We start from the raw sequence: 26,708 nt of genomic DNA, 5'->3' as shown, positions 1-26,708 counted from the left end.
GTAGAACAGGATAAAGCGGCTAGAGATAATGAGAGGAGATCATGCTAGCAAACCGGCTCACATCACTCCAGTGTTGCTACTGGCGGTGCGAATGTAAACAAAAAAACAGCCCTTGAAGGTACGTAGTTCTCACAAGAGCTTCCCAGTGGGTAGTTCCTCTCAATAAATCCCTAGAACTGTTTGGTCCGAAAGTGCCAATGGTGCATGATGATATTTTTGTGCTGTGTATACTGAATGATATGGCTTTAGATACTAAAAATAAGTCTTGCCTCTGCCAACTTTGTTGGAGGAAATTATGTTTTGCCTCCATTTGTTTGTCTTTTTCTGATGCAATTCAAAAAGTAGTGAATGGATATTGATGAAATTTTGAGAAAAGGTGGACCATGGGCCAAGGAACAGTTGATTAGATTTTGATACAAAGATGTGGATCCAGGATTTTTACCTCCGCCAACTTTGTTGGAGTAGGTTATGTTCTCACCTCTGTTTTTTGTTGATTTTTGTCTGTTCCCAATGTAACTCAAAAAGTAGTGAACGGATTTTGATTAGATTTGAGGAAAGGTGGGCCATGGGCCAAGGAACAATTGATTAGATTTTGATGCAAATCTGAATATGCGGTTTGGCGGAGATATACACTCTACTGAGTAAGTTTGTAGGTTTTTTCTATTTTTTTTTTGATTATGCAATGTTTATGCTTTGCAAAATTTTGGCCAGTTCTTAAGGGCTCATTCTTACTGGTATTTGAACCATCAACATAAAATAAATTGAGGTCAGGATGAAGCCAATCAAACAATGTGCACATTCTAAGAGCAAAACGGAGCAATACAGGATTTCCTTCAGGTGTAAAAAAGATCCAAAGAGGTCAAAGGGCAGTGCTGGGGAGCAAGTAGTGCTCCTGAACACTGAACTCCACTGTGCTTTTTGAAAACTGACCCAGACAAGAGAAGTATAAAAGCTAATATAGCCTGGGAAACAGATGATGATCATTAAATTCAGACCATCCAATCAGGTCAAAAACACAACAGAATGTGTGAGCGCTCGCAATCCGAGACAGAGAGGGGTTTGTTTCAGGAGTGCCGGCTTGACCTCATGAGCACAGGACAGCACCTCGTGCCTTTACTACATGACCGAACAATCCATCAATCAGTCCGTCAGCTGACCTGGCATTCAACCCGAAAGCCTCTGAGTGCGAGGCACGTTTGTGATGTCTGAAACATTTCCCTCTTCCGTTGTTCTCTCCTGCAGCTGCCACTGGCGTAGTCTCGCTGACGAACAGTCCAGGGACTTTACACAGGACAGAAAAAGTGCCTTGTGTCCAGTTCTACCCAACCCCTGACCCATGGGTTTCAGTTATTACCTGCTCGCACCTGCCTGCACAGCCGGCATGTGGCTTATTCTTAGATCCCTGGTTACATTCCTGTCTCTGGTCATTCAGGAGAAAGTGTGTTGACCAGGCAACACGGCTGCCCTAACCTTTCACTGAGCACAATGTCAGCAGAAAACAAATGCACCTGTTCGTGACATACTAACACCTTTTCAAACGGGCAACAGCTAATGCTAGACAACCTCAACACACACACACACATACACACACATGTGCTTGAACACCTTCACATGCAACCACACAATATCATAACGTATTCAGCTGTTGCATTCATGGCACATTTAACAACAGGTGGGACGTACCTAGCATGCTCGAAATACACTAAAACTAGTTCAAAGAAATCGTGAGAGGAATAAAAGCTGGATGATTTCATATCAACATTGTGTTGAATACACTTTTCTCAGATATTGCAGGTATCCTCAGTGGTTTGTTATGATGTATAGTATAATTTTCCCTGCTTTTCTGTGTTATCTTAGTGTCTACATTATATTAATACTTATATTAATTATATTAAAGATAGACTGCCTTTCAGATTTTTCAAGTGTAGGTCATTAAAAAGAATTTTCCCTAACACTCAATTATTTTTGTTTAGTTGACCGAAAGCTACTGAATTCGAATCACAGACTTCCAATTTTATTAGTTTTTTAAAATCGAACAATTAATGAATTTAGGGCCATGTGGCCCTAAATTCTCCGCTATTTTTTCCTGCTTCACCATGACCCAATTCAAGATACTATGTCATGCATCACGTGGTGGGCTTTCTCTGTTCACACAAGGCATTGTGGGATACAAATTTGAAACAGGGCAGAAAAATGAAGGATGTGAGTGTGCGAATGAAACCTGAAAGACCGACTATAGTAACAAAAAGCGAGAAGAAAAGACGTAAAACAAAGGAAAGGAAATGCAGGACCAAACTAATAAATATCAGTGGTCAGCGAGCGCCTCAGTGTGATCAGCTGTTCGTTTAGCAACAAAATGATGTAACTGTCAGTGCACGGTCAAGTGCATGCGCATGCGCATACGGACTTCTGTCTGCTTGACTGCGTGAAGCGAGTGATTTCATGCATGTTATTTGCTAGGGAATCCCCTCAAATTAAATAACTTCCCAGCCACAGAATGGCGTGATATTTTGTGAGATATTACAGAAATAAATATATATCACAATGACCACATTTCAGAGGGAACTAAAGTTCACTGATTTTATGAAACCGAAAGGCCATCTCGCTTTAACAAATTGCAGTTATCATAAATATTTTTCCACCATTTTTGGAACTGTTAGGAGACCTAAATATCATAATAATGTATGCACTATTTATCGCAGCCTTCAAGTATGATTTTTTCCCAGTTCTAATCACTCAATTCTTACAGTAAACAAACCATTTAACTACAGATCCTCTCCTAGTGCTGTGAGCAGGCTGCTATATAAACTTCACACTTGATTTCAGTAGATTTAATCAAGCGTACAATTCATAATATACAGAAAGTGGGAGATGGGAAGAGGAAGGGAGGCATGGACAACTACCCAGAGAGAAAACAAAGCTCTGCAGAGAGCCATCACTTTTCCTCAGACTTGAAGCAGGAGACCACACAGCGAGCAGCGAATGTATTAGAAACAGGGCAGAACTCATGTAATAAAGTTAATGAAAGCCAAATAGCGTAGCCAGAAAACCTTGTGTACTGGCTGAGTGTTTGAGAAAACTCAAAGTTCTCAAAAAAAAAGCATTATATGGAAGGGATAAGACTCGTGAAAAATCTGTACAAAAGATATTTTGTCCAAAGGAGTTAACATGGACATGATCACACGTTTTTCTTAAACCTTGAATACTGAATAGTCAAGATGTTGCACATTTCCTTTCTGTTTATTTCTCGTTTTTAATATACTATACATTTTTGAAAAATTCCCATTATTTTCAATGTGGTCTCAGACTGTTGTACCTCGCTGTATACACTCACCGGCCACGTTATTAGGAACACCCATATGCCTACAGTGCATTTATGCAGTTCTCTAATCACCCAATCCCTTGACAGCAGCAGTATAATGCATAAAATCATGCAGATACGAATCAAGAGCTTCAGTTAATGTTCAATTCAAACATCAGAATGGGAAAAATTAGTGTGATTTCTGTGACTTTCACTGTGGTCTGGGTGTCGGTACGATATGAGCCAGATGGACTGGTTTGAGTATTTCAGAAACTGCTGATCTCCTGGGGTTTTCACACACAACAATCTCTAGAGTTTAGACAGAATGGTGCGGAAAAAAAAAACACTGAATGAGCGACAGTTCTGTGGGTGGAAACGCATTGTTGATCAGAGAAGTCAGAGGAAAATGGCTAGATTAGTTTGAGCTTCCAAGAGGGATATAGTAACTCTTATAATCACTGTTTACAACCGTGATGAGCAGAAAAGCATCTCAGCATGCAACAGGAGAAGACTACATTGGGTTCCACTCCTGCAGCCAAGAACAGGAATCTTATGGCCCTTTTCCACTACCCTTTTTCAGCTCGCTTCAGCTCGCTTCAGCCCGACATGGCTCACGTTTCGACTACCTCAGAACAGCACGACTCAGCTCGCTTCAGCCCTTCTCAGCTCCCAAAACTCGCACGGTTTTGGAGTGGGGCTGAAGCGAGCCAAACCGAGCCGAGTGGGGCTAGGGGCATGAGGAGACACTCCCCTGTGCAGTGATTGGTGAGGAGGAGTGTCCTCACACGCCCACACACGCCCCGCGAGCACGCTGGGATCTGTAAACACCGTAAACCCGGAAGAAGAATAATTACGAATTACGAGAATTTCTGAAGCCTTATGCGCCTCGCCTCATCTATACGCTCTTGCCAGTATCTGTTGGCGTTGTTGGTGACAACAAGCCACAGCACCAAGACCAGCAACACTAACGACTCCATGTCCTCCATGTTTATTGTTTACTATCCGGGTCGTGAGACTACCGCTTAAAAGGTCACTGATGTCACTGTTTGCGCCGCCTAACGACATCACGTGACATCCACCCACTTTCGCTAACTCCACCCAATGTGTCCACCCACTTCCAGCCAGCACGGTTCAGCGCGGTTGTAGTTGAAATGCAACTCCAACAGCCCCACTCAGCTCAACTCAGCCCAACTCAGCACGGCACGGCTCAGCCCAACTCAGCCGCGTTGGTAGTGGAAAAGCGGCAATAGAATCAAGAACAAGTTCCGATTAAAGTGGCCGGTGAGTGTATATATAAATAATCAGACAATAGGCACAGAAACTAGAATGCAATTCATCAAGTATGAACATGTTCAACAGCATTCAAGTGGCACCTGAAAAGAAAAGCAAGCTAATGGGTAGAAGAGCCAACTTACAGCAAGTGACCTCATTATAGATACACTAAGGGGAAAAAAAATCTATAAGATGATGGGATGTTCTCTGGCACATTATTCCAGTGACGATTGCCCTCAACCACGGACATGAATAACATCACATTTCTGCAGTGAGAGCGTGTGTGGGAGCAGAGGAGGCGTATGAAGTCAGAATTTTTCCCTTTAATAAAGTGTGTAAGAGGAAAAACCGCAGCATTATCAGATATCCCCAAGGTAGAGAAGCTTCATGGCTCTTGTGTGTCATTGTATGGCTGGGGAGGAGTTATAGTCTATTCAGTGTTTTTTTATTTGGAGCTTAAAAAAAAAAAAGAGTTGCAACATCTTAGACATCCACAATGAGTACAGGAGAAGTTTAAAAGAAAGCAGAACGCTTACAAATATTACATTCACGTAACAGAAGTTAAAAATGCAAAATAAAAAAAGGCTTGGGAAATGTAGAATTGTATTCTTTTTTTTATTCTATTCTAAGTTTCCTATTCTTGTATCCTCCTGTTTGCCCTTCATATGCACAGCTGCAGGGAAAGGAATGAAACAGCGGAAAGTCATAAATCAGCCTCTGAGGATTAAGCGAAACATAAGCGTTTAAAAAAGGGACATTACAGGATCATCTGTAGCAGAGGGTCACATAACAAGCGGAGAAGTTTGGAGTAGATGGCTTTTGTAGCAACGGATAAGCTCTTTAATACCTTCCGCTTTCCTCCACTAGCTCAGTAATGTAACCGCTGCTTGTTGAACCAAGGCTTAATCTCAGGCCTTTAAAGTGCAAGCTAATAGACATAAGAATCAAGTTGACCCCAAACTGATAGACACCTAAACGAGTGCTATGTTTGAAATTGTTTTTAGATAAAAGTGTTTAGACCATGTGAGTGTATCAAATGGATTTTCCATGATTAGTACGAATGGCAATTTGTTGAGTGATTTAAGAGACTGTTTATGGAACAAAAGTGCACAGGTATTCTCTATGCCTGTTTCATCCCAAGTGTTTGATGAGATTTTGAATTGGTGTTATATAAAAACCTCAAAACCTGCCACAAAGCATCACTTTACAGGGTTGTCAGATCGAATCTGTATCTCAATACAAATATCTCAGTATTTGGATTGATGACTCTCTTTCCGGGGCGGCACGGTGGTGTAGTGGTTAGCACTGTCACCTCAGAGCAAGAAGGTCCTGGGTTCGAGCCCAGTGGCTGGCGAGGGTCTTTCTGTGTGGAGTTTGCATGTTCTCCCTGTGTCTGCATGGGTTTGCTCCGGGTGCGCCGGTTTCTCCCACAGTCCAAAGACATGCAGGTTAGGTTAACTGGTGGCTCTAAATTGACCGTAGGTGTGAATGTGAGTGTGAATGGTTGTCTGTGTCTATGTGTCAGCCCTGTGATGACCTGGTGACTTGTCTAGGGTGTACCCCGCCTCTCGCCCATAGTCAGCTGGGATAGGTTCCAGCTTGCCTGCAACCCTGTAGAACAGGATAAGCGGCTACAGGTAATGGATGGATGAATGGACTCGCTTTCCTTCGCATATCATAATCAACAGTCGGTAAATTAAAATGAGGGTTTTATTTCAGAAACAAGTCCTGCCTTTCCTTTGAGGCCAGAAAGAGGCTTGTGCTGCCACTTTTATGTCTGTATTGGGTTATAGTGATGTGATCTACTGTATATGCATGCATCTTCTCAGAGTTTATATGCTCTTGACACAGGTTACCATGGAGCACTAAGGTTCATCACAAATTTCAAAGCTCTGACTCATCATTGTTTGTTGTATGCGCATGTTGGTTGGTCTGCCTTGTCCACACATAGACTTAAACATTGGCATGTGGTAAGCGTGTCCACCTCTCGAACAGGAGACCGCGAGTTCTACTTGCGGTCGGATCATACCAAAGACCATCAGAAAGATGGTACCTACTACCGTCTGGCAAGGCACGCTGCAATACAGATGCGAGTGGGGAAGTCAAACTCTCACAGTTACCAGAGGACTAGCCCACCACTATAACCCTAACTGTATAGGCGAGAGGCCGAGGGCTATCGAAACGGAGATCGGCGCCGCACCCATACGCCTTAAAGAGCTGGTTAGTACTGGGACAGGAGACTGACTGGGAAGACCAGATTCTGGCGTGAGAAGGACTTTTACTTTTGACTAGTGTTCTCGTATATAAGTGTATTTTAGGTCTGCTTCCATCATACTTTCAAGTGTACATTTGTCCAAAAAGTGTTGGCAGTTATAGTCTTCGTTCAGAGGATCTGTTTTTACTTTCTGTTCCAATGGTCCGTATTGAATTGGGGGAAAAAGGCATTTAAGTTTTTTGCACCCTCTGCTTGGAACCAGTTACAAATTGCCCTGAAACTTAAGGAATTGGTCCCATTACACGTATTTAAAGTGATTTTAAATGATTTGCAGACAGAAACATCCAGCTGTAGATGTTTTACCTGACTTTTTGGAATACTAATTTTTAATGAACTTTTGTTGATTACTTTTAAATTATCTCTCTATCATGTAATTTATTCTGTAAATGATTTAATGTTGTGTGTATGGATGTATGTATTGGCTCTATGTTTTATTAACTGTGCTGCTGCCTGTCTTGGCCAGGGCACGCTTGTAAAAGAGATTTTTAATCTCAATGAGTCTTTCCTGGTTAAATAAAGGTTAATAATAAATAAAAAATACAGTAACTGCACTGATATTATTATTATTATTATTATTATTATTATTACTGCCCATGGATTATCACTTTGAAGCACTAATTGAAGCTAAAAAATGCTTCAGTATTCCTTTAGGCTTTGTATCTTACCTCACTGTATCTTGCTATAGATCTGCCTCAACTGGGAAAAGGCTACAGCTATGTGAATTTATATCTCTCTTCAGTAAGCACAAATCAAACTATTTACAAGGGCACTGCACACTTGCTGTGGCTATTTTTTTTTTAACAAAGCCAGACTGTCGGACATATTCATAAATGCTAAGTATCCAACTTCCCCATAATTAGATGTGAGAAATCCTGGATCATCAGTAAATGAGAGAAAAGCAAAACAAAAAACAAGAGCCACACTTACTGGCTACTTCCAGTGAAGCGTTGTGGCTGACCGCCTCCCCCAGATAGTTCCTGGCCACACACACGTAGCTGCCGTCATCGGGTTTGCTGCGGCGGCCGTGCACAATGCGCAGGAAGAAGAGTGAGCCGCTGGGTAGGAGCATACGGTGCGACCGTGGGTTGTCCCTGTCTGTCTCCACGCGCTCACCGTCTTTATACCACTCGACAGTGGGTGCTGGACGGCCCTCGGCCTTACAGTTCAGCGTAGCCGGCTCACCTTTCGACACGATCAGGTCTGATGGGTGCTCCACAATCCGAGGGGGATAGTCCTCCTGACGGAGACGAGAACCTGGGAAAGATAAAGAATGAAGGAATGAGTAAAGTGTGTAGATTAGATTAGATAAGATAAAACTTTATTGATCCCTTTGGGCGGGTTCCCTCAGGGAAATTAAGATTCCAGCAGCATCATTACAGATAAACAGAGAAAAGAAATAGAGAAAACGTCTAGATAAATTAAAATAAATTAAGTATTTACATAAACAAATTTAAAAAGAATAAGATATGGGGAAGAGAGGAAGGGGGAGGGAGAAGGGGAGGAGAAGGGGGGCGGTGGCAGGATAGATATTGCACTTTATATTGCACATTATATTGCACAGTATACAGTATTATACGGGGCGGCACGGTGGTGTAGTGGTTAGCGCTGTCGCCTCACAGCAAGAAGGTCCAGGTTCGAGCCCCGTGGCCGGCGAGGGCCTTTCTGTGCGGAGTTTGCATCTTCTCCCCGTGTTCGCGTGGGTTTCCTCCGGGTGCTCCGGTTTCCCCCACAGTCCAAAGACATGCAGGTTAGGTTAACTGGTGACTCTAAATTGACCGTAGGTGTGAATGTGAGTGTGAATGGTTGTCTGTGTCTATGTGTCAGCCCTGTGATGACTTGGCGACTTGTCCAGGGTGTACCCTGCCTTTCGCCCGTAGTCAGCTGGGATAGGCTCCAGCTTGCCTGCGACCCTGTTGAACAGGATAAAGCGGCTACAGATAATGAGATGAGATGAGATGAGATGAGATGAGACGAGACAGTATTATACACAATGATGATACACTTGTGCGATAGAGCTGCTGATGCACTGGGTCCAAAATATCATGGATTTAAACATATTAAATACAGGAACCCTGGGAGTCTTCATGGCATTCAAAGTGTATGGAAGTGTAAAGATTTTGAAATACTAAAAATGTATTGTCTGTACATTTTTAGTTCGTTTTATTGGACATATCTATTTGTACCTTGGTGAAAATATCGTTGTCCATGCAGTATAATTAAGATAACTATTACATACTTGCCAACTCTACCGATTCATGTGGTAGTCTACCACTTTTAATTCTAAAAACTACCACATTACAAAATAATCAGTGAACACTGTTGGATTCACTCTTGTAATCTTGATTCAGCTGTTTTCGGCACAGGGGATACAAGCAAATAGGATCAAATAGTTATATCAAGCGAAGCCAAGAGCCAATGGAATGGAGCAATAATGATGTTGAATCAAAATTGTATCGCTCTATTGTGCCATTCCACTGGTTCTCATTATGGTTCTGGCCAATCGTCAATGAGCTATGGGGCAGCACGGTGGCGTAATGGTTAGCACTGTCACCTCACAGCAAGAAGGTTCTGGGTTCAAGCCCAGTGACCGATGGGGTCCTTTCTGTGTGGAGTTTGCATGTTCTCCCCATGTCTGCATGGGTTTCATCTGGGTGCTCCAGTTTCTCCCACAGTCCAAAGACATGCAGGTTAGGTTAACATGGAGCAGCCATGGCCTGAAGGTTGGGCTGAAGTGCCCTTGAGTGAGGCACCTAACCCCGAACTGCTCCCCGGGCACTGTAGCATAGCTGCCCATTGCTCTGGGTATGTGTGTGTGCTCATTGCTCACGTGTTTGTATGTGTGTTCACTGCTTCAGATGGGTTAAATGCAGAGGAAGCATTTGACTGTGCTTAAGTCTGTGCTAAATAAAGCCTTCTTGTTCTTGAGCTCACATGTTACAACAAATTGTGCCAGTATTTGTAAAAAATAAACACACTCTGGTGATCATGAACAGTGAAAACTCCAAAAAAAAAAAAAAAAAAGATTTACAATGACAACAAGTTCAAGGTGATTTGGTCATCGGGTCAACCAGGCATCCAAGCATTGAGGCAAGGTGAGAAGCATGTATTTTGTGAAGTATGTCGGTCCAATTTCCCGATCAATTTTCTTCAAATATGGCACTCTGAATGCAGGAGAATGCACCGTTATGTTTTTTTTTTTTCTGGGGGACCATGCCTCCAGACCCCCTTGGAAGGGCACGACTGGCCACGCAATCTGATCTACTACTTTTCATTCTCTGGGGGTTGGCAAGTGTGCAGTTATGGCCGTATTTAGTAACATTAGCTAAGCAAAGCCATATCGGTACCTAATCACATCTCTGCTCTAAATGCTGCCATCTACGCAATTAGCTTCATAGCAAAAGTAGCTCACAGATTTTAGCTAGGTTTGCTAACAAGTTGTAAATCTGTTTATTATTTATTTCAAGTATTAGCTGTCACACTCCCAAACTGGTGGCTATTGTATGAGACTTGGCTACAAGGTGAGAATTTGCAATGACTACCAACAAAAATATTCCATTTCCTGTATTGTTTATGTAGACATAGTTATATTAGCTTACCCATTAGTTAGCGATCAAGAAGCATTCAATAAAACACCATTACCATGCGCTAGCCTTGATCTACGCAATAACACACAAGCTAAGTCAACAACTTAGCTCACCACATTAGCATGTGTCCATTAAAAGAGTAACAAAATCTGACAATGGCAGAGCTAGTTAAACCAGATTTGCTAGTGTGTTTGTTCTCACTGAGCTAAAAGCTAAACATACAACTTTATTCAATATGGAAAAGGTAGGTCCTTATGAACATCACATACTTGTTGCCTGAATGAATTGACTTTTATTCATGCCTGTTTTCTCAAGGACATTCATATGATCTTATTTTAGATATTCTTAGGTTCCATATTTGTGTGTAGGAAATTTTTGAGAATAAAGGACTGAATTAATAATCCACATGTCTCCCACTGTTACCCCTTTTCCACCAAATCAGTTCCAGGGCTGGTTCGGGGCCAGTGCTGGTGCTGGTTCACAACTCGTTCAACTTGCGAGCCAGCTGAGAACCAGTTTGCTTTTCCATAGCTCGCGGTGCTAAGCGGAGCCATGTCATTACGTCGCTGTTTACGTCATTACGTCGCTCTATACGTCAGTTACGTCGCTACGTTTACATAAACCTTGGCGCGAATATCGAAGCAAAAACAACACGGAAGAAGCAGCAGCAACAACAACAACAATAATAATAATAATGGATGACTTCGCGTTTGTACAGCTGCTGCTTCTCGTCGCTTAAAAATGGCGATCTTTCGCGGTCTTGTTATTGTTGTTGGTCTTAACAACTCCGCCCCCCCGCTGACGTAAGCGGTTCTTTCCTCTGGCCCAGCAAAGAGTTGGTGCTAGCCTGGAACCGGTTTTTCTGGCCCCAGAGCCAGTTCTTTGTCAGTGGAAACAGAAAACCCGGTTCCAAACTAAGCACTGGCCCCGAACCAGCCCTGGAACTGCTTTGGTGGAAAAGGGGGATCAGTGATCGCTTTCCTCACAGGTCTGAGAATGACATCACTGAAGACAAAGACCAGGTTCAGAGATGTTTCTCAGTTTATTCTAAGTTTAACATGAGTATCTGTATATGCATAAAGGTGTTGTGAAACAAACATGATTGGTCAGTTCAAAACAAAGAAATGCATATTTTCTTCTACGACTGGTTAAGACATGGTGGCAAATAAATGATGTGCATAGAACTGGATACAGGAGCTCAGAGCACTACTGAGCAAAGAGTTGACTTCGGGAGCAGAAGAATAGACAATAACAGTTTTGTGTGCTGTTTGGAACATGCTGTGTGTTATGAAAAGTAGAGAAACAGGTATGCCCCAAATATTAATCCTATCCTATTGTAGCATTTGCATGACATCATTACAAGCATGTGAACACTGAAGACCTGTGTAGAAATTCTTCAGAAGAAAGAAGGCCTCCTCACTATAATAACATAATTAACATTGCATTTAATAATTTTCGCTAAGCTAACTGACTCAGAAAGTGTCTTTTTTCTCCTTTGTAATAGATAATGTCTAATCATAATCAAGCGAATGATGTTCATTTAGCAGACGCTCTTATCCAGAGCAACGCACAACAAGCGCAAAAGTCAGGTACAGTGGGGCAAAAAAGTATTTATTCAGTCACCAATTGTGCAAGTTCTCCCACTTAAAAAGATGAGAGAGGCCTGTAATTTTCATCATAGGTACACTTCAACTATGAGAGACAGAATGGGGGGGGAAAGAATCCAGGAAATCACATTGTAGGATTTTTAATGAATTAATTGGTAAATTCCTCGGTAAAATAAGTATTTGGTCACCTACAAACAAGCAAGATTTCTGGCTCTCACAGACCTGTAACAACTTCTTTAAGAGGCTCCTCTGTCCTCCACTCGTTACCTGTATTAATGGCACCTGTTTGAACTCGTTATCAGTATAAAAGACACCTGTCCACAACCTCAAACAGTCACACTCCAAACTCCACTATGGCCAAGACCAAAGAGCTGTCAAAGGACACCAGAAACAAAATTGTAGACCTGCACCAGGCTGGGAAGACTGAATCTGCAATAGGTAAGCAGCTTGGTGTGAAGAAATCAACTGTGGGAGCAATTATTAGAAAATGGAAGACATACAAGACCACTGATAATCTCCCTCGGTCTGGGGCTCCACGCAAGATCTCACCCCATGGGGTCAAAATGATCACAAGAACGGTGAGCAAAAATCCCAGAACCACACGGGGGGACCTAGTGAATGACCTGCAGAGAGTTGGGACCAAAGTAACAAAGGCTACCATCAGTAACACACTACGCCGCCAGGGACTCAAATCCTGCAGTGCCAGACGTGTCCCCCTGCTTAAGCCAGTACATGTCCAGGCCCGTCTGAAGTTTGCTAGAGAGCATTTGGATGATCCAGAAGAGGATTGGGAGAATGTCATATGGTCAGATGAAACCAAAATAGAACTTTTTGGTAAAAACTCAACTTGTCGTGTTTGGAGGAGAAAGAATGCTGAGTTGCATCCAAAGAACACCATACCTACTGTGAAGCATGGGGGTGGAAACATCATGCTTTGGGGCTGTTTTTCTGCAAAGGGACCAGGACGACTGATCCGTGTAAAGGAAAGAATGAATGGGGCCATGTATCGTGAGATTTTTAGTGAAAACCTCCTTCCATCAGCAAGGGCATTGAAGATGGAAACGTGGCTGGGTCTTTCAGCATGACAATGATCCCAAACACACCGCCCAGGCAACGAAGGTTGTGGCTTCGTAAGAAGCATTTCAAGGTCCTGGAGTGGCCGAGCCAGTCTCCAGATCTCAACCCCATAGAAAACCTTTGGAGGGAGTTGAAAGTCCGTGTTGCCCAGCGACAGCCCCAAAACATCACTGCTCTAGAGGAGATCTGCATGGAGGAATGGGCCAAAATACCAGCAACAGTGTGTGAAAAACTTGTGAAAACTTACAGAAAACATTTGACCTCTGTCATTGCCAACAAAGGGTAGATAACAAAGTATTGAGATGAACTTTTGTTATTGACCAAATACTTATTTTCCACCATAATTTGCAAATAAATTCTTTAAAAATCAGACAATGTGATTTTCTGGATTTTTTTTCTCATTTTGTCTCTCATAGTTGAGGTGATGAAAATTACAGGCCTCGCTCATCTTTTTAAGTGGGAGAACTTGCACAATTGGTGACTGACTAAATACTTTTTTGCCCCACTGTATAAGAAGTGCTGAACTTCTAGACAAGAAAGTTCTAGTGCCAACTGAACAAGTGACAGAATAACACCTAGTGTAATATTCTGTTGAAGTACCAACAATCAACAAAAAGCCAAGGAAAACAAAACAATTCAACCATACAAATGAGCTGACAAAGTACAACTAAATAGAGAAAAATAAAACTCCAATGGCTAACCCAAGGCAAGACAGTACACAACCTGGGCTGGTCAAGACCGCTGTGATTACACAGTGGGCCAGAAAGCAGGGGAGAGATGCAGCCTGAAGAGGTGAGTCTTCAGTCTGCGTTTGAAGGCAGCGTTGTAGTCGAGTCACTAAACCTCGAGTCCGAGTCCAGTCTCAAGTCCCCAGTGTTCAAGTCAGAGTCAAGTCCAAGTCATTAAAAACTTTCGAGTCGAGTCCACTATTGATCCGAGTCGAGTCCGAGAACAATACTCCAACCGCACCATTTGACGGTGACTGTTTTAGCGCCATTAACATTAGTTTGTTCCTGAACATGACGTATAAACAGGTGAATGTGCATTCTCTTTGTCAGGGAGTGTGAAGTATTCTGTCAGAGATGGTTGGGAGACAGATGTAAGTGCAGAAGGTGTGTTTATTAATACAAGTGAAGAGGGCAAACAATCCAGAAAGGCAAGCAAAATTGTAAAACAGTGAAATGGGCAATAAGTCGAGCGAGGCACAAACAGGCTATCGTAGACTCGGCAGAATCAAAGACGAGAAACAGGAAATCAGGAAACCAAACAAGGAAATAAGGCTCAGTAACGTGTCAGCAACGCAACTCAATACTTCGCAAAGTAAGTGTGTTTTCACAGTTTTGATATAGGCGTGCTGATTGCACCTTAATCCTGTGCAGGTAAGAGTGGTTTACAGTGTGCACGAGAGAGTCTGCTTGGTACGTGCATTGTCCGGAGTGCGCCCAAGAGTCTATCTGATGCACGCGCCAAGGTGCGCAGGTGTGACACTCTTGCACGAAATTAGTACAAAAATTAATGTAGATATAAATATCTTACGCCAAATTATTATGGCGTGTTACAAAAAATATAGAAGAAATCCGAGTCCTCATCTCCAATTTACGAATCCAAATGCAGTTAATGCACGAGTCTGAGTCCAAGTCCGACTCATCAGTGCTCAAGTCCAAGTCGAGTCACGAATCCTTAAAATTAGGGCACGAGTCGGGCTCGAATACTACAAGCCTGCTTGGAGGTGGTCAGGGAGTCAGCAGTTCTGACCTCAATGGGAAAGTCATTCCACCAACGGAGAACCAGGACAGACTTATTCTTTCTGTTTAGACTTAATATTGATATGTTTATGAATTTATGATTTCAATGTTTTATTTGCTGTTGAATTTTTTTGGTTTGTTTAAGGGCAATTATATAATGCATCGTCATCACTGCCGAACCCCATCCGGGCTTGACGCAAACCATGTTTGGTTGACTTGGCCAGAATTGCAGCAGTAGGGTGGCCGGTTCTTTTCTGCCCACACACACACACACACACACACACACACACATGGGTAATTTAAAGTAGCTAGTTAACCTGATTGCATGTCTTTGGACTATGGGGGAAACCGGAGCACCCGGAGGAAACCCACACAGTCGTGGGGAGAACATGCAAACTCCACACAGAAAGTCCCTCTCCGGCCACTGGGCTCAAACCCAGAACCTTCTTGCTGTGAGGCGAGAGTACTAACCACTGCACACCACCATGCTGCCTGATACAATGCATCAGCAAACATTAATTAATTCATTCGTTTTTGTATACCATTATCCATTGCAGGTCACATCTGGGATGGTGCCAACTCCAGGTGACACTGAGAGGCGACATCTACCCTATACAGGTCACCAATCTATCACAGGGCTAAGACTGAGAGACAGATAGCCATTCACACTCGCATTCACACCTATGGGCAATTTAGAGTAACCAGTTGACCTAATCCACATGTCTTTGGACTGTTGGAGGAAACCCATGCAGGCACAAATACCCCTTTTCCACCAAATCAGTTCCAGGGCTGGTTCGGGGCCAGTGCTGGTGCTGGTTCACAACTCGTTCAACTTGCGAGCCAGCTGAGAACCAGTTTGTTTTTCCATAGCTCGCGGTGCTAAGCGGAGCCAGGTCATTACGTCGCTGTATACGTCAGTTACGTCGTTGTATACGTCATTACGTCGCTGTATATGTCAGTTACGTCACTACGTTTGCATAAACCTTGGCGCGAATATCGAAGCAAAAACAACACGGAAGAAGCAGCAGCAACAACAACAATAATAATAATAATGGATGACTTCGCATTTGTACAGCTGCTGCTTCTTGTTGCTTAAAAATGGCGATCTTTCGCGGTCTTGTTATTGTTGTTGGTCTTAACAACTCCGCCCCCCGCTAACGTAAGCGGTTCTTTCCTCTGGCCCAGCAGAGAGTTGGTGCTAGCCTGGAACCAGTTTTTCTGGCCCCAGAGCCAGTTCTTTGTCAGTGGAAACAGAAAACCCAGTTCCAAACTAAGCACTGGCCCCGAACCAGCCCTGGAACTGCTTTGGTGGAAAAGGGGCAAAAGAGAACATGCACACTTGACACTGAAAGGCCCCAGTCAACCAGCAGCTTCGAACCTGAAACCTGCTGGCTCTGAGGCGACAGTGTTAACCATTGCACCATCGTGCTGCCATTATATTACACAGTAATATTCAGAGTTAGGCTTGCGATACACACATGCCATTTCAGACTACATGTAAATAAATGAAAAAAGAGTACTGCCTGTCTCTGCTGTCAATCACTGCATGGTCAATAGAGCCAGCATTATCACAAAGGCCGGCCTAATTGGAAGCACATCACAAAAACTCATTTACGCAGCCTCCCACCGTCGCAGGGATTCTTCCCTCCCCGAATGCTGAGGGAGTGTTTCTGACACACACTCATACCCAGAGGTGCTTGGAGGACCTACCAAATTAATCATGTCAACTCAAACCCATCGCCTCCACGCATTTTACGATTAGATTAATTAAGTTATGTCTGTCTTTTACTCACACACACACGCACTTACATAGTCACTTTTTAATACCACCCACGTTCCTCTGAAAAGCGTGATAAGCTGGTAAAGCAGACGGCAAAAATGTGCATAGCTCATCCCTTTCCATTTAATTAGATTTATTAGTCGTGGTTACATGGATATTTTTTCTTTTATGGCCCACAATCATGTTAAACATCTTAATTAAGTTTGGTTATTATGAATATGAAATTCGAACATGCAGATGCCAAAAAGGCCCTCAAGACCTGTTTGAGAGCCAATAACAGTGTAAAGGGATTGGCTAAAATGACAATGAGTGAGGATTTTAAGTGGCTCTTCTTTTGTCTTATGCCAATCATTCAAGACAAAAACATCTCTTGTTAATTTAAGCGTGAGGTTACGTTCATGGTATCGAATTCCCTGTACTTTTAGCGTGGCTGTCTGGATAAAAAGGCTGCACTCTGTGCCAAAGAAAATCTTTTTTTGCAATCACAGGGTAGCAAGGCCAGCACAAAGGGGATGTGAGACTCGTTTTTCTTCCATGTGCTTGAGCAGGCTTTGTGTTTTTCCGCCGTCAGGAGTTAGCGAAGGCTACTTTATCCAGACGAAGCATGATGGCGTCCATTATGAAGAGCCTCCATTAAAGCCTTTGATCCTGAAATTGCGCAAATGCCTCTACTGTCTGACTTTGAGGAAACAGTGTTGAATTCCAAAATCACAGAACACAATGAGCAAAAAGAAATGATAAATTACATACATATGTTTTATTAAAGTGCCAAATGATGTGCTGTTTGCTGCCAGATTATTTCCTTTTTCAAAAATTTCTATCAAGCAGAAGACCATAGGGTTTTTCTTTAAAGTGTTGCACATACTGTATAAATTCTGCAGAAAAGCTGCAGAGGGTAGCACTTTTTTTTTCCTCCCAGTGAGAAGCGGCACTTTGTTCATCTCTGAAGATTAATTATGACACTGGGGTAGTAGCGGCTACGGCGGCCCACATGGACCAGGCTCCACGCAGCCAGCCTCTGGATCCCAACCCTGCGCATCATCCATCACCATCCAGGCAACTGCCGACTCTGCTGCCCAGTGCCTCCACCCAAGGCTGGTGTGTGTGTTGCAATCCATTACTATCTTTCAAGTATGCGTATGCATAGTAGGCTGTAGCTACATCCATAATCAGGTCACTCTGTGTGTGCCAGTTCTTGGCCTTCATAAAGTAATGGATTTGCTATGTGAGAATTAGCCTGGTTTTCTAGGACACATTTCAAACAGAACAATGTTATTTCTTTTCAAGAAATGTTAAAAGTTTTATCTGTATCAAGGTTTTTTATTTTATTTTTACACCAATGTGTGCCACCTGATGTTATTATAGTTGTGATTATTTGGCACCAATCCAATATCAGGACGATATCAGCAGAAAACGCTGAATAGAGTATCAGAAGATGCCAGAACTGTTAGTAGTGAAATGTAAAGTAGGTAAAAACAATTATATCAGTAATCACGTAGGTGACCATAACAGCTAATTTTATTTGAATTAAAAGAAGCTGTGGTTTTGAGTAAACCATTCTCTTGACCCTAAACATGAAAGTACAAAAAAAAAATTAAAAAAAAAGTGTACAAATGCATAAAGGTTTTTAATATATGAACGTACAATCACACAAATATTGACTCAACAATAATGCTTGCAAAGTAACTGCAATGGCGCAAAACAACAGAATGAAAAAAACATGAACTGAGAAAGAACACATGATCACTTTCAACACAAAGCAGAAATATGTGCATAGTGTTATTAACTAAGAACAATACACGTGTAATACACAACTACTTCTCCTTGTATGTCAGCTGTAGTTGACTGCTTACTGCAGATTTGTTAGCTTGCTCAGGAGAGCTACCCAGGGTGGACACTGAGGACATAGAGGAGTTCCTGTTGCAGGTTAAATCCGGTCTTAGGTTAAACCTGTATTCAACCTAGGTTCACACGCACTCTCTCTCCTCCTTCTACCCACTAACCTCCCCTCTCTGGTCCTCATCACCTGGACTCCCTTCCCTTGATGTCATACCTCTTCAACTACCTCGCTACAAACACTCAGCAGATCACAGTGAAATAAAGAATTTTTATTGTACTCACCAGGATTTGCACTCACACCCTCCAGAGCTGTAGTCTACAGTGTTTACCACTACACTATACAGGTTAACACGGCAAATTCCCCCATACTTCTTTGTATCATTTGGTCCCAGATTCATCTCAGCCAATATCTTTAGAGGGTACCAGGCCCCCCAAAAGCCTAACCCAAACCCCAACAAAAACCTAACCGTAACCAGAGCATTTTTTAAGGATTTTCCACTAGGAGACCAACTGGTCTGGGCAATACAATCACAGGCCCCAGAGTCCATGCGGCTGCACCGCCGCGGCATATTCTGTGATGCAAAATGGTTCACCAATCACCATACAAACAAACACACGACAGTGACTACACAGCTATCAAGAGCAATTACCAAGCACAAATGTTATGTCAAAGACACTCAAAGTTACACAGTAATGACATCGGATTCTGACATCAGCCATCTCAGGCTACGTTTACATTAGACCGTATCTGTCTCGTTTTCTTCGCGGATGCACTGTCCGTTTACATTAAACCACCTGGAAACGGCGGGAAACAGGAATCCACCAGCGTCCACGTATTCAATCCAGATCGTGTCAGCTCCGGTGCAGTGTAAACATTCAGAATACGCGGATACGCTGTGCTGAGCTCTAGCTGGCGTCTCATTGGACAACGTCACTGTGACATCCACCTTCCTGATTCGCTGGCGTTGGTCATGTGACGCGACTGCTGAAAAACGGCGCGGACTTCCGCCTTGTATCACCTTTCATTAAAGAGTATAAAAGTATGAAAATACTGCAAATACTGCCCATTGTGTAGTTATGATTGTCTTTAGGCTTGCCATCCTTCCACTTGCAAGTGGTAAGTGATATGCGCTGGGATCACACACACAGCGGCTCAGTCCCGAATCACAGCTTGTTCACTTCACTCGCATGCTCTGTGAGCTGCGCAAGGCCGGAGTGCGCACCCTCCAGAGGGCACTCGCTGTTCAGGGCAGAGTGATTTGGAGCGCTGGATGCCTGCGGAGCCGAGCGTATCCGTGTATTGGTATTGCTGTGTGCACGCAAATCGTGTATTGGTGTTGCTGTGTGCACACTAATCGTTTTAAAAACGTTAATCTGATGATCCGCTGATACGGTCTAATGTAAACATGGGCTCAGTAACCAAATTTTAGTTTTGTTTTTCTTAACCAACATGATCTTGTGTGTATATCTTATAACATAGATCTTCGTTTCCCTTGTTAAATGTATACTTACATGGTACTTGGTTAATTAATTGCAACTGATTGAACCAAATGATAAGACATAACTTGGTTTAAAATTTGGTCTCCCAGTGAAGCTGGTTTGGCATTGACTAGGAGAACAAATCTGGCCACTGGGAGACCATTTGGTCTCCCAGTAACTATGTTAAAAGATGCTCTGACCATAACCCCAACAAAAACCTAACCCAAACCCTAAGAAAAACCTAACCGTAACCCCAACAAAAACCTAACCGTAACCCCAACAAAAACTTAACCCAAACCCCAACAAAAACCTAACCCAAACCCTAACAAAAAACTAATTGTCTCAAAACATACCAAAATTATAAATTTAACCTAGATTGGATGCTGTCTGTATATTTAACCTAGATAAAATGTAGTTCACCAATTCAACCTAGGTTGAATACAGGTTTACCCTGAGAACAGATTTTACCTGCAACATTCCCACCAACCATTCACACACAGGTAACTTAACCTGCCAGTTAACCTAACCTGCATGTCTTTGTACAGTGGGGGAAACCGGAGCACCCAGAGGAAACCCACAGGGAGAACATGCAAACTCCACACACAAAGGCCCCCATCAGCCATGAGACACGAACCCAGAACCTTCTCGCTGTGAGGCAACAGTGCTCGCCACTGCACCACAGTGCCACCCTGACATACAACTAACTGAAGTTAAGAAAATCAATAAGCCAACAGGAGAGGAGAAAAAGAAACCTAAGCAGTGTTTCCATTGACCTGCTTAATGCAGTGTGAAATTGCAAACTAAAAAATGAGTAATTTAAACACCTGAATTCCAAAAAACCCTGAAAATATCCCAAACGTTTTTTTACACTCGCATGAGGTGGTTTTTTCAGATGATTCGATAAATCAATGCTTCACAAAATTGAAATGGAAACACATTTTTTTTGCATTTAAGTCACATGACATGAACAAATGGAAATGCTACCTTTCTGAAAAAAAGAGTGCTCTGTAAGAACTATCACGAGAGGGAGAACTATTGAGAGAGGAGAGGAGAAAACCCAGCTTTAATCGCATAACATCACTCAGTGGAAACACTGACCATTCGCAATTGTGTTTTGTCCAAATTTTTTAAAAATATTGCTTCTGTTTTGCACAAAACTGCAACGGAAGCCCAGCTACTAACAAATACACATTGGAATCTGATAACAAGTACTGGAATAGAAAACGTCATATCATGCCACCTCTCAATTTGTATGTGTGTGTGTATTTCATGTTAGTTATCATAGGTTATAAATGTTTCAGACATATTTTCTTAAATTGTATGGGATTTTGGTTTTAGCTTCAGTAATGTTAGTTCCAGGGATCTTTACCATATTAAAGAAGAATTCAATAGAAATTTGAAAATGAAAATTAATTCACATCCCATTATTTTTTTGCAAGAAAAAAAATCTAGTTTTCATCTAGTTGAAGTTTCTTCATAATAATAATAATAATAATAATAATAAATGTATTTATTTGTAAGTACGTTTTGCTTGTTTTTAACAACACTAACGATGGTGGTCCTCAGACTATAAACCCTTTTAATTACACAGTGAAACTGCGTTCGATCCAGACTTTATAACAGAATTCATGACCACTGGAACAGAGCCCAGGCAGCAATTAACGTGTATTAGAACACAGTGTTTATATTTTCATGAAACGGGAATAAGGGCATGTAAGAAAGTAATGGTCATGCAAAGTAATTATTATTAGCATTCATGCAAGACAAACTGTCTTCTGCACCCGTCAAAAACAAGTGCTTTGTTTCACAGTGAGAGCACAAACCCTGCCAAAACCTCCCATATGTAGAAGGTAAAGCCCCCAAATGCAGTTTCTCTGAGGCAGAACCTCCTTCCAACCTCAGCCCATCTGTTTTACTGCTATTACCGTACACGTCTTTGGAGGTTGTACTGTAGGTGCTCTTAACAGCTGGACAAATACACTTCGAACCATCGGCTTTAAGTGTGTGGGTGGGTGTGGGTGTAGGAAAAGAACCCACACTGGGACAAAAACTTTGTGCAATGTGAAAGGAATCTCTGAATAAAAGACAGGATCCAGATGATCCTGGAAAAGTGAGGAAAAGAGGGGGAAAGCTTACTGCCGTGAGGTAATTGCTCCCATTTGCCTTCTTGTACCTGCTTTAACTGCGCTGGGGGCAGGAAGCCACAACGCTCAGGGCTTTAATGTGGCTGTGCAGAGGAAACTAACTGACCACGACTGAGGAAGTGGTCAATATCTGCCAACTAAAGAAGTTTGACTTTGATTGCTCATAAGATCGGGGGTAATCCTGAAAAGAGACCTCCCTCTGAGAACCTGAAACTTATCTGTGAGCATGTGTGTGTGTGTGTGTATATGGATGTGCATGACATCACCAGAGACATGAACCCAGTCCTGCTATTATTCCATTACAGGCGTTTATTAGCACTTCTTTTCCAGAGAAACACACATGCAAATTCTGCCAAATTAGCACTTGGTAAAAGGGAAAGGCCAGTCTGTGCTAGTGCTTTCATGTAACAGTTTAAAAGTCATTAAGGACTGCAGTGTGTTAATTTGTGAAATATGTTTGAGTGTAAAGGCTATGTGAAGTCTGGGGTGATGGGAACAGCTCAGTGGCAGGAGGAACAGATCAATAGACAGATGTTTCCAGTCAATGTAATCTTCCAATAGGCTCATACATGAATCCACACTTACACACACACACAAATTTGTCTTATTATCCTTGTAAGGACCTAATAATTACGAATACAGCTAATCCTAACCTTAACTTTTTTTTTAGTTTTTCCAATAACTGTTGCAGTTTTTGTAAAACAAGCAAATAATAATAATAATAAAAAAAGCAGTTATCTTCATGGGGACCAGCCAAATGTCCCTACAAGGTCAAAAGGGTCATTTGAAGTCTCATGGGACCATCATGTCAATTATGTGCTTTTAGGTCCAAAAATATCACCATTACACAAGTTTCAAATTGCAGCATACAGAAGTTTGTGACAAAGACAAAATGGCAGCAATGCAACTTCTATCCACTATACAGAAAGAAAAAAAACCCTCATATTTCATTTAAATTCTGATTAAGGTGGAGAGAGGAGATAATGTGTGGCCAGCTTGTGGGAGAGGAGGAGGGACTTGGCTCAGCACTGGGCTTGTTGTCTCCCTTGTTTTAATTGTGTTGGGCCTGTGCCTGGGGGGAACGCGCGCACATGCAAAGGGATGGTATCTCTCGGCTACAGGTGAACCCCTCTGTGCCCGTCTGCCCAGAGAATGAGCGCACAGCTTATCTCCAAAGAGCCAGCAGTTTACACACACATGCCTGCATGCTGGCGCATATACACACACTCAGAAGCAAGATGCTTCGAACACACACGCATTCAGGGACACATGCTTACACGTACACACAGAGATGAAAAAAAAAAAGCCAAAATAGGCACGTTCATGTAATCATGTACAAACAGGTAGGCATCCAATATGTGCCACCCTACTTTCCCACTTTCCCCACCAACATGCACACAAACACATTCAAACATATATAGACCAGCAGCTACAATTACCGACGGTCCATAATTATCGACACCTTTTCAGATTTACCAATAAAAAATTATTTTACAAAGGTGAGTTTCAGTTACAACAGTTATTATTGGTTAATTAATCAACTGGAAGACCCCCCCCTCGTGATCTTGTAGTCTGATGACACAGCTCGTTACTGGAGATGGAATTTTTTTTTTTATCAGGATCAGCAATTTGAGGAAACCCCTGACATTATCATCGCAGGTAAGCGTGGTGGAAAGATCATGGACATGTTTTTACTTATCAAATTCACTGATATTTCATCATATCCTTGTCAAAACCTACTTTTTTTTCTTACTCTTTCATTTGACAGTCACCGTTTTGTATCTAAACGCGCGTTTCAGAAAAAGCCACGTGAGGTGTCGATAATAGTGATCACTTTCACCGGTGTCCACCATTATCGACACCCTGTGGAATTAAGTGACATTTACAACTGTTATGGACTGATCTTTTTATAATAATGTTGAAGTTGATGAAGTACTTAAAAAAAAATAAAAGTGCTGTGATTTATGATAATTTTTTTCTAATCCATAGCATAATGGAATGCTTATAGAGTATTTGGAATCCTATTGCAATGAATAGAATTAGACCAGAGTTAAATTCCTAACATATAAAAAATGACATGCTTGAAATATTCAGACTTTTCTATACCATTCAGAATATATATATATATATATATATATATATATATATATATATATATTTTATTTTTTTTATTTATTTTTTTTTTTTGCAGTTTGTTGTAAATATCTACAACCCCGATTCCAAAAAAGTTGGGACAAAGTACAAATTGTAAATAAAAATGGAATGCAATAATTTACAAATCTCAAAAACTGATATTGTATTCACAATAGAACATAGACAACATATCAAATGTCGAAAGTGAGACATTTTGAAATTTCATGCCAAATATTGGCTCATTTGAAATTTCATGACAGCAACACATCTCAAAAAAGTTGGGACAGGGGCAATAAGAGGCTGGAAAAGTTAAAGGTACAAAAAAGGAACAGCTGGAGGACCAAATTGCAACTCATTAGGTCAATTGGCAATAGGTCATTAACATGACTGGGTATAAAAAGAGCATCTTGGAGTGGCAGCGGCTCTCAGAAGTAAAGATGGGAAGAGGATCACCAATCCCCCTAATTCTGCGCCGACAAATAGTGGAGCAATATCAGAAAGGAGTTTGACAGTGTAAAATTGCAAAGAGTTTGAACATATCATCATCTACAGTGCATAATATCATCAAAAGATTCAGAGAATCTGGAAGAATCTCTGTGTGTAAGGGTCAAGGCCGGAAAACCATACTGGGTGCCCGTGATCTTCGGGCCCTTAGACAGCACTGCATCACATACAGGCATGCTTCTGTATTGGACATCACAAAATGGGTTCAGGAATATTTCCAGAGAACATTATCTGTGAACACAATTCACCGTGCCATCCGCCATTGCCAGCTAAAACTCTATAGTTCAAAGAAGAAGCCGTATCTAAACACGATCCAGAAGCGCAGACGTCTTCTCTGGGCCAAGGCTCATTTAAAATGGACTGTGGCAAAGTGGAAAACTGTTCTGTGGTCAGACGAATCAAAATTTGAAGTTCTTTATGGAAATCAGGGACGCCGTGTCATTCGGACTAAAGAGGAGAAGGACGACCCAAGTTGTTATCAGCGCTCAGTTCAGAAGCCTGCATCTCTGATGGTATGGGGTTGCATTAGTGCGTGTGGCATGGGCAGCTTACACATCTGGAAAGACACCATCAATGCTGAAAGGTATATTCAGGTTCTAGAGCAGCATATGCTCCCAACCAGACGACGTCTCTTTCAGGAAAGACCTTGCATTTTCCAACATGACAATGCCAAACCACATACTGCATCAATTACAGCATCATGGCTGCGTAGAAGAAGGGTCCGGGTACTGAACTGGCCAGCCTGCAGTCCAGATCTTTCACCCATAGAAAACATTTGGCGCATCATGAAACGGAAGATACGACAAAAAAGACCTAAGACAGTTGAGCAACTAGAATCCTACATTAGACAAGAATGGGTTAACATTCCTATCCCTAAACTTGAGCAACTTGTCTCCTCAGTCCCCAGACGTTTACAGACTGTTGTAAAGAGAAAAGGGGATGTCTCACAGTGGTAAACATGGCCTTGTCCCAACTTTTTTGAGATGTGTTGTTGTCATGAAATTTAAAATCACCTAATTTTTCTCTTTAAATGATACATTTTCTCAGTTTAAACATTTGATATGTCATCTATGTTCTATTCTGAATAAAATATGGAATTTTGAAACTTCCACATCATTGCATTCCGTTTTTATTTACAATTTGTACTTTGTCCCAACTTTTTTGGAATCGGGGTTGTACCACGTATTACAATATCAGTCGATATTTTATATTTTTAGATGCAAAAATATAAAGTTTTGGTCTGAGGAATGACATGCGACCTTTGACCTGGATTTTCATGTGATTACAACATCAATTGCCTGTTGACATTTATTGGTAAACTACAAAACTAGAAAGTAATACAAACAACAACGAATGATTAACAAAATGTGATCTACGAAAATACTTAGAAAGTGGGTAGAAAGTGGAACAAAAAGATTTTCTGATACAGGTTAAATATTACCAGTTAATTTGTTTACAAACATTAGAATTACTTCCTCATTTACATAAGCACCAACATCGATATATTTATATGAAATTATATATATATATATATATATATATATATATATATATATATATATATATATATATATATAAAATATAATATCACTCAAGAGTGAAGGTATCAATGCGCTGCCGAAGCGCGCAGAAGGTGTTAGTACGCCTGTCATTATAGTGCGGACTTTCCATAGCATAGAAAATCGCCACGTTTCAATTTGTGTAACTGAACTTTGTTTCATGTCACTGGTCATATAAACCTATGTAAACAGGAAAAACGCGGAAGAGTTTGGTCGCATCTAACTACAGCCCCCAAAAATACCATTGGCCATGCTGAGCCTAGCTACATTGCTAACAGGAGTGACAGCGCGTCTGACTGACTGGGAGGTCGCGCAAAGCTCGGAGAGGTACGGATCAGCTCGTCTCAATTCAGATAAGAGCATATTTCATTATGGAAGTACGGTGGACTGTTCCTTTAACTGTGAGTTT

At 41.8% G+C, this 26,708-nt stretch overlaps 1 protein-coding gene across 1 annotated transcript in view; it reads right to left on the bottom strand.

Moving 5' to 3' along the window:
* Positions 1 to 26,708, bottom strand: part of LOC132873227 (roundabout homolog 1-like) — a 430,545-nt gene that overhangs the window by 266,822 nt on the left and 137,015 nt on the right. Inside the window, exon 3 of the mRNA XM_060908586.1 lies at positions 7,776 to 8,102. Within this exon, the coding sequence (XP_060764569.1) occupies positions 7,776 to 8,102 (327 nt within the window). The remainder of the gene's footprint in view (positions 1 to 7,775; positions 8,103 to 26,708) is intronic.

The sequence above is a fragment of the Neoarius graeffei genome, chromosome 25 (assembly GCF_027579695.1).
Source record: "Neoarius graeffei isolate fNeoGra1 chromosome 25, fNeoGra1.pri, whole genome shotgun sequence".
NCBI classification, from domain to species: Eukaryota; Metazoa; Chordata; class Actinopteri; order Siluriformes; family Ariidae; genus Neoarius; species Neoarius graeffei.
The sequence above is the reverse complement of the archived record's forward strand: the minus strand, read 5'-3'. Positions and strand labels throughout refer to the sequence as shown.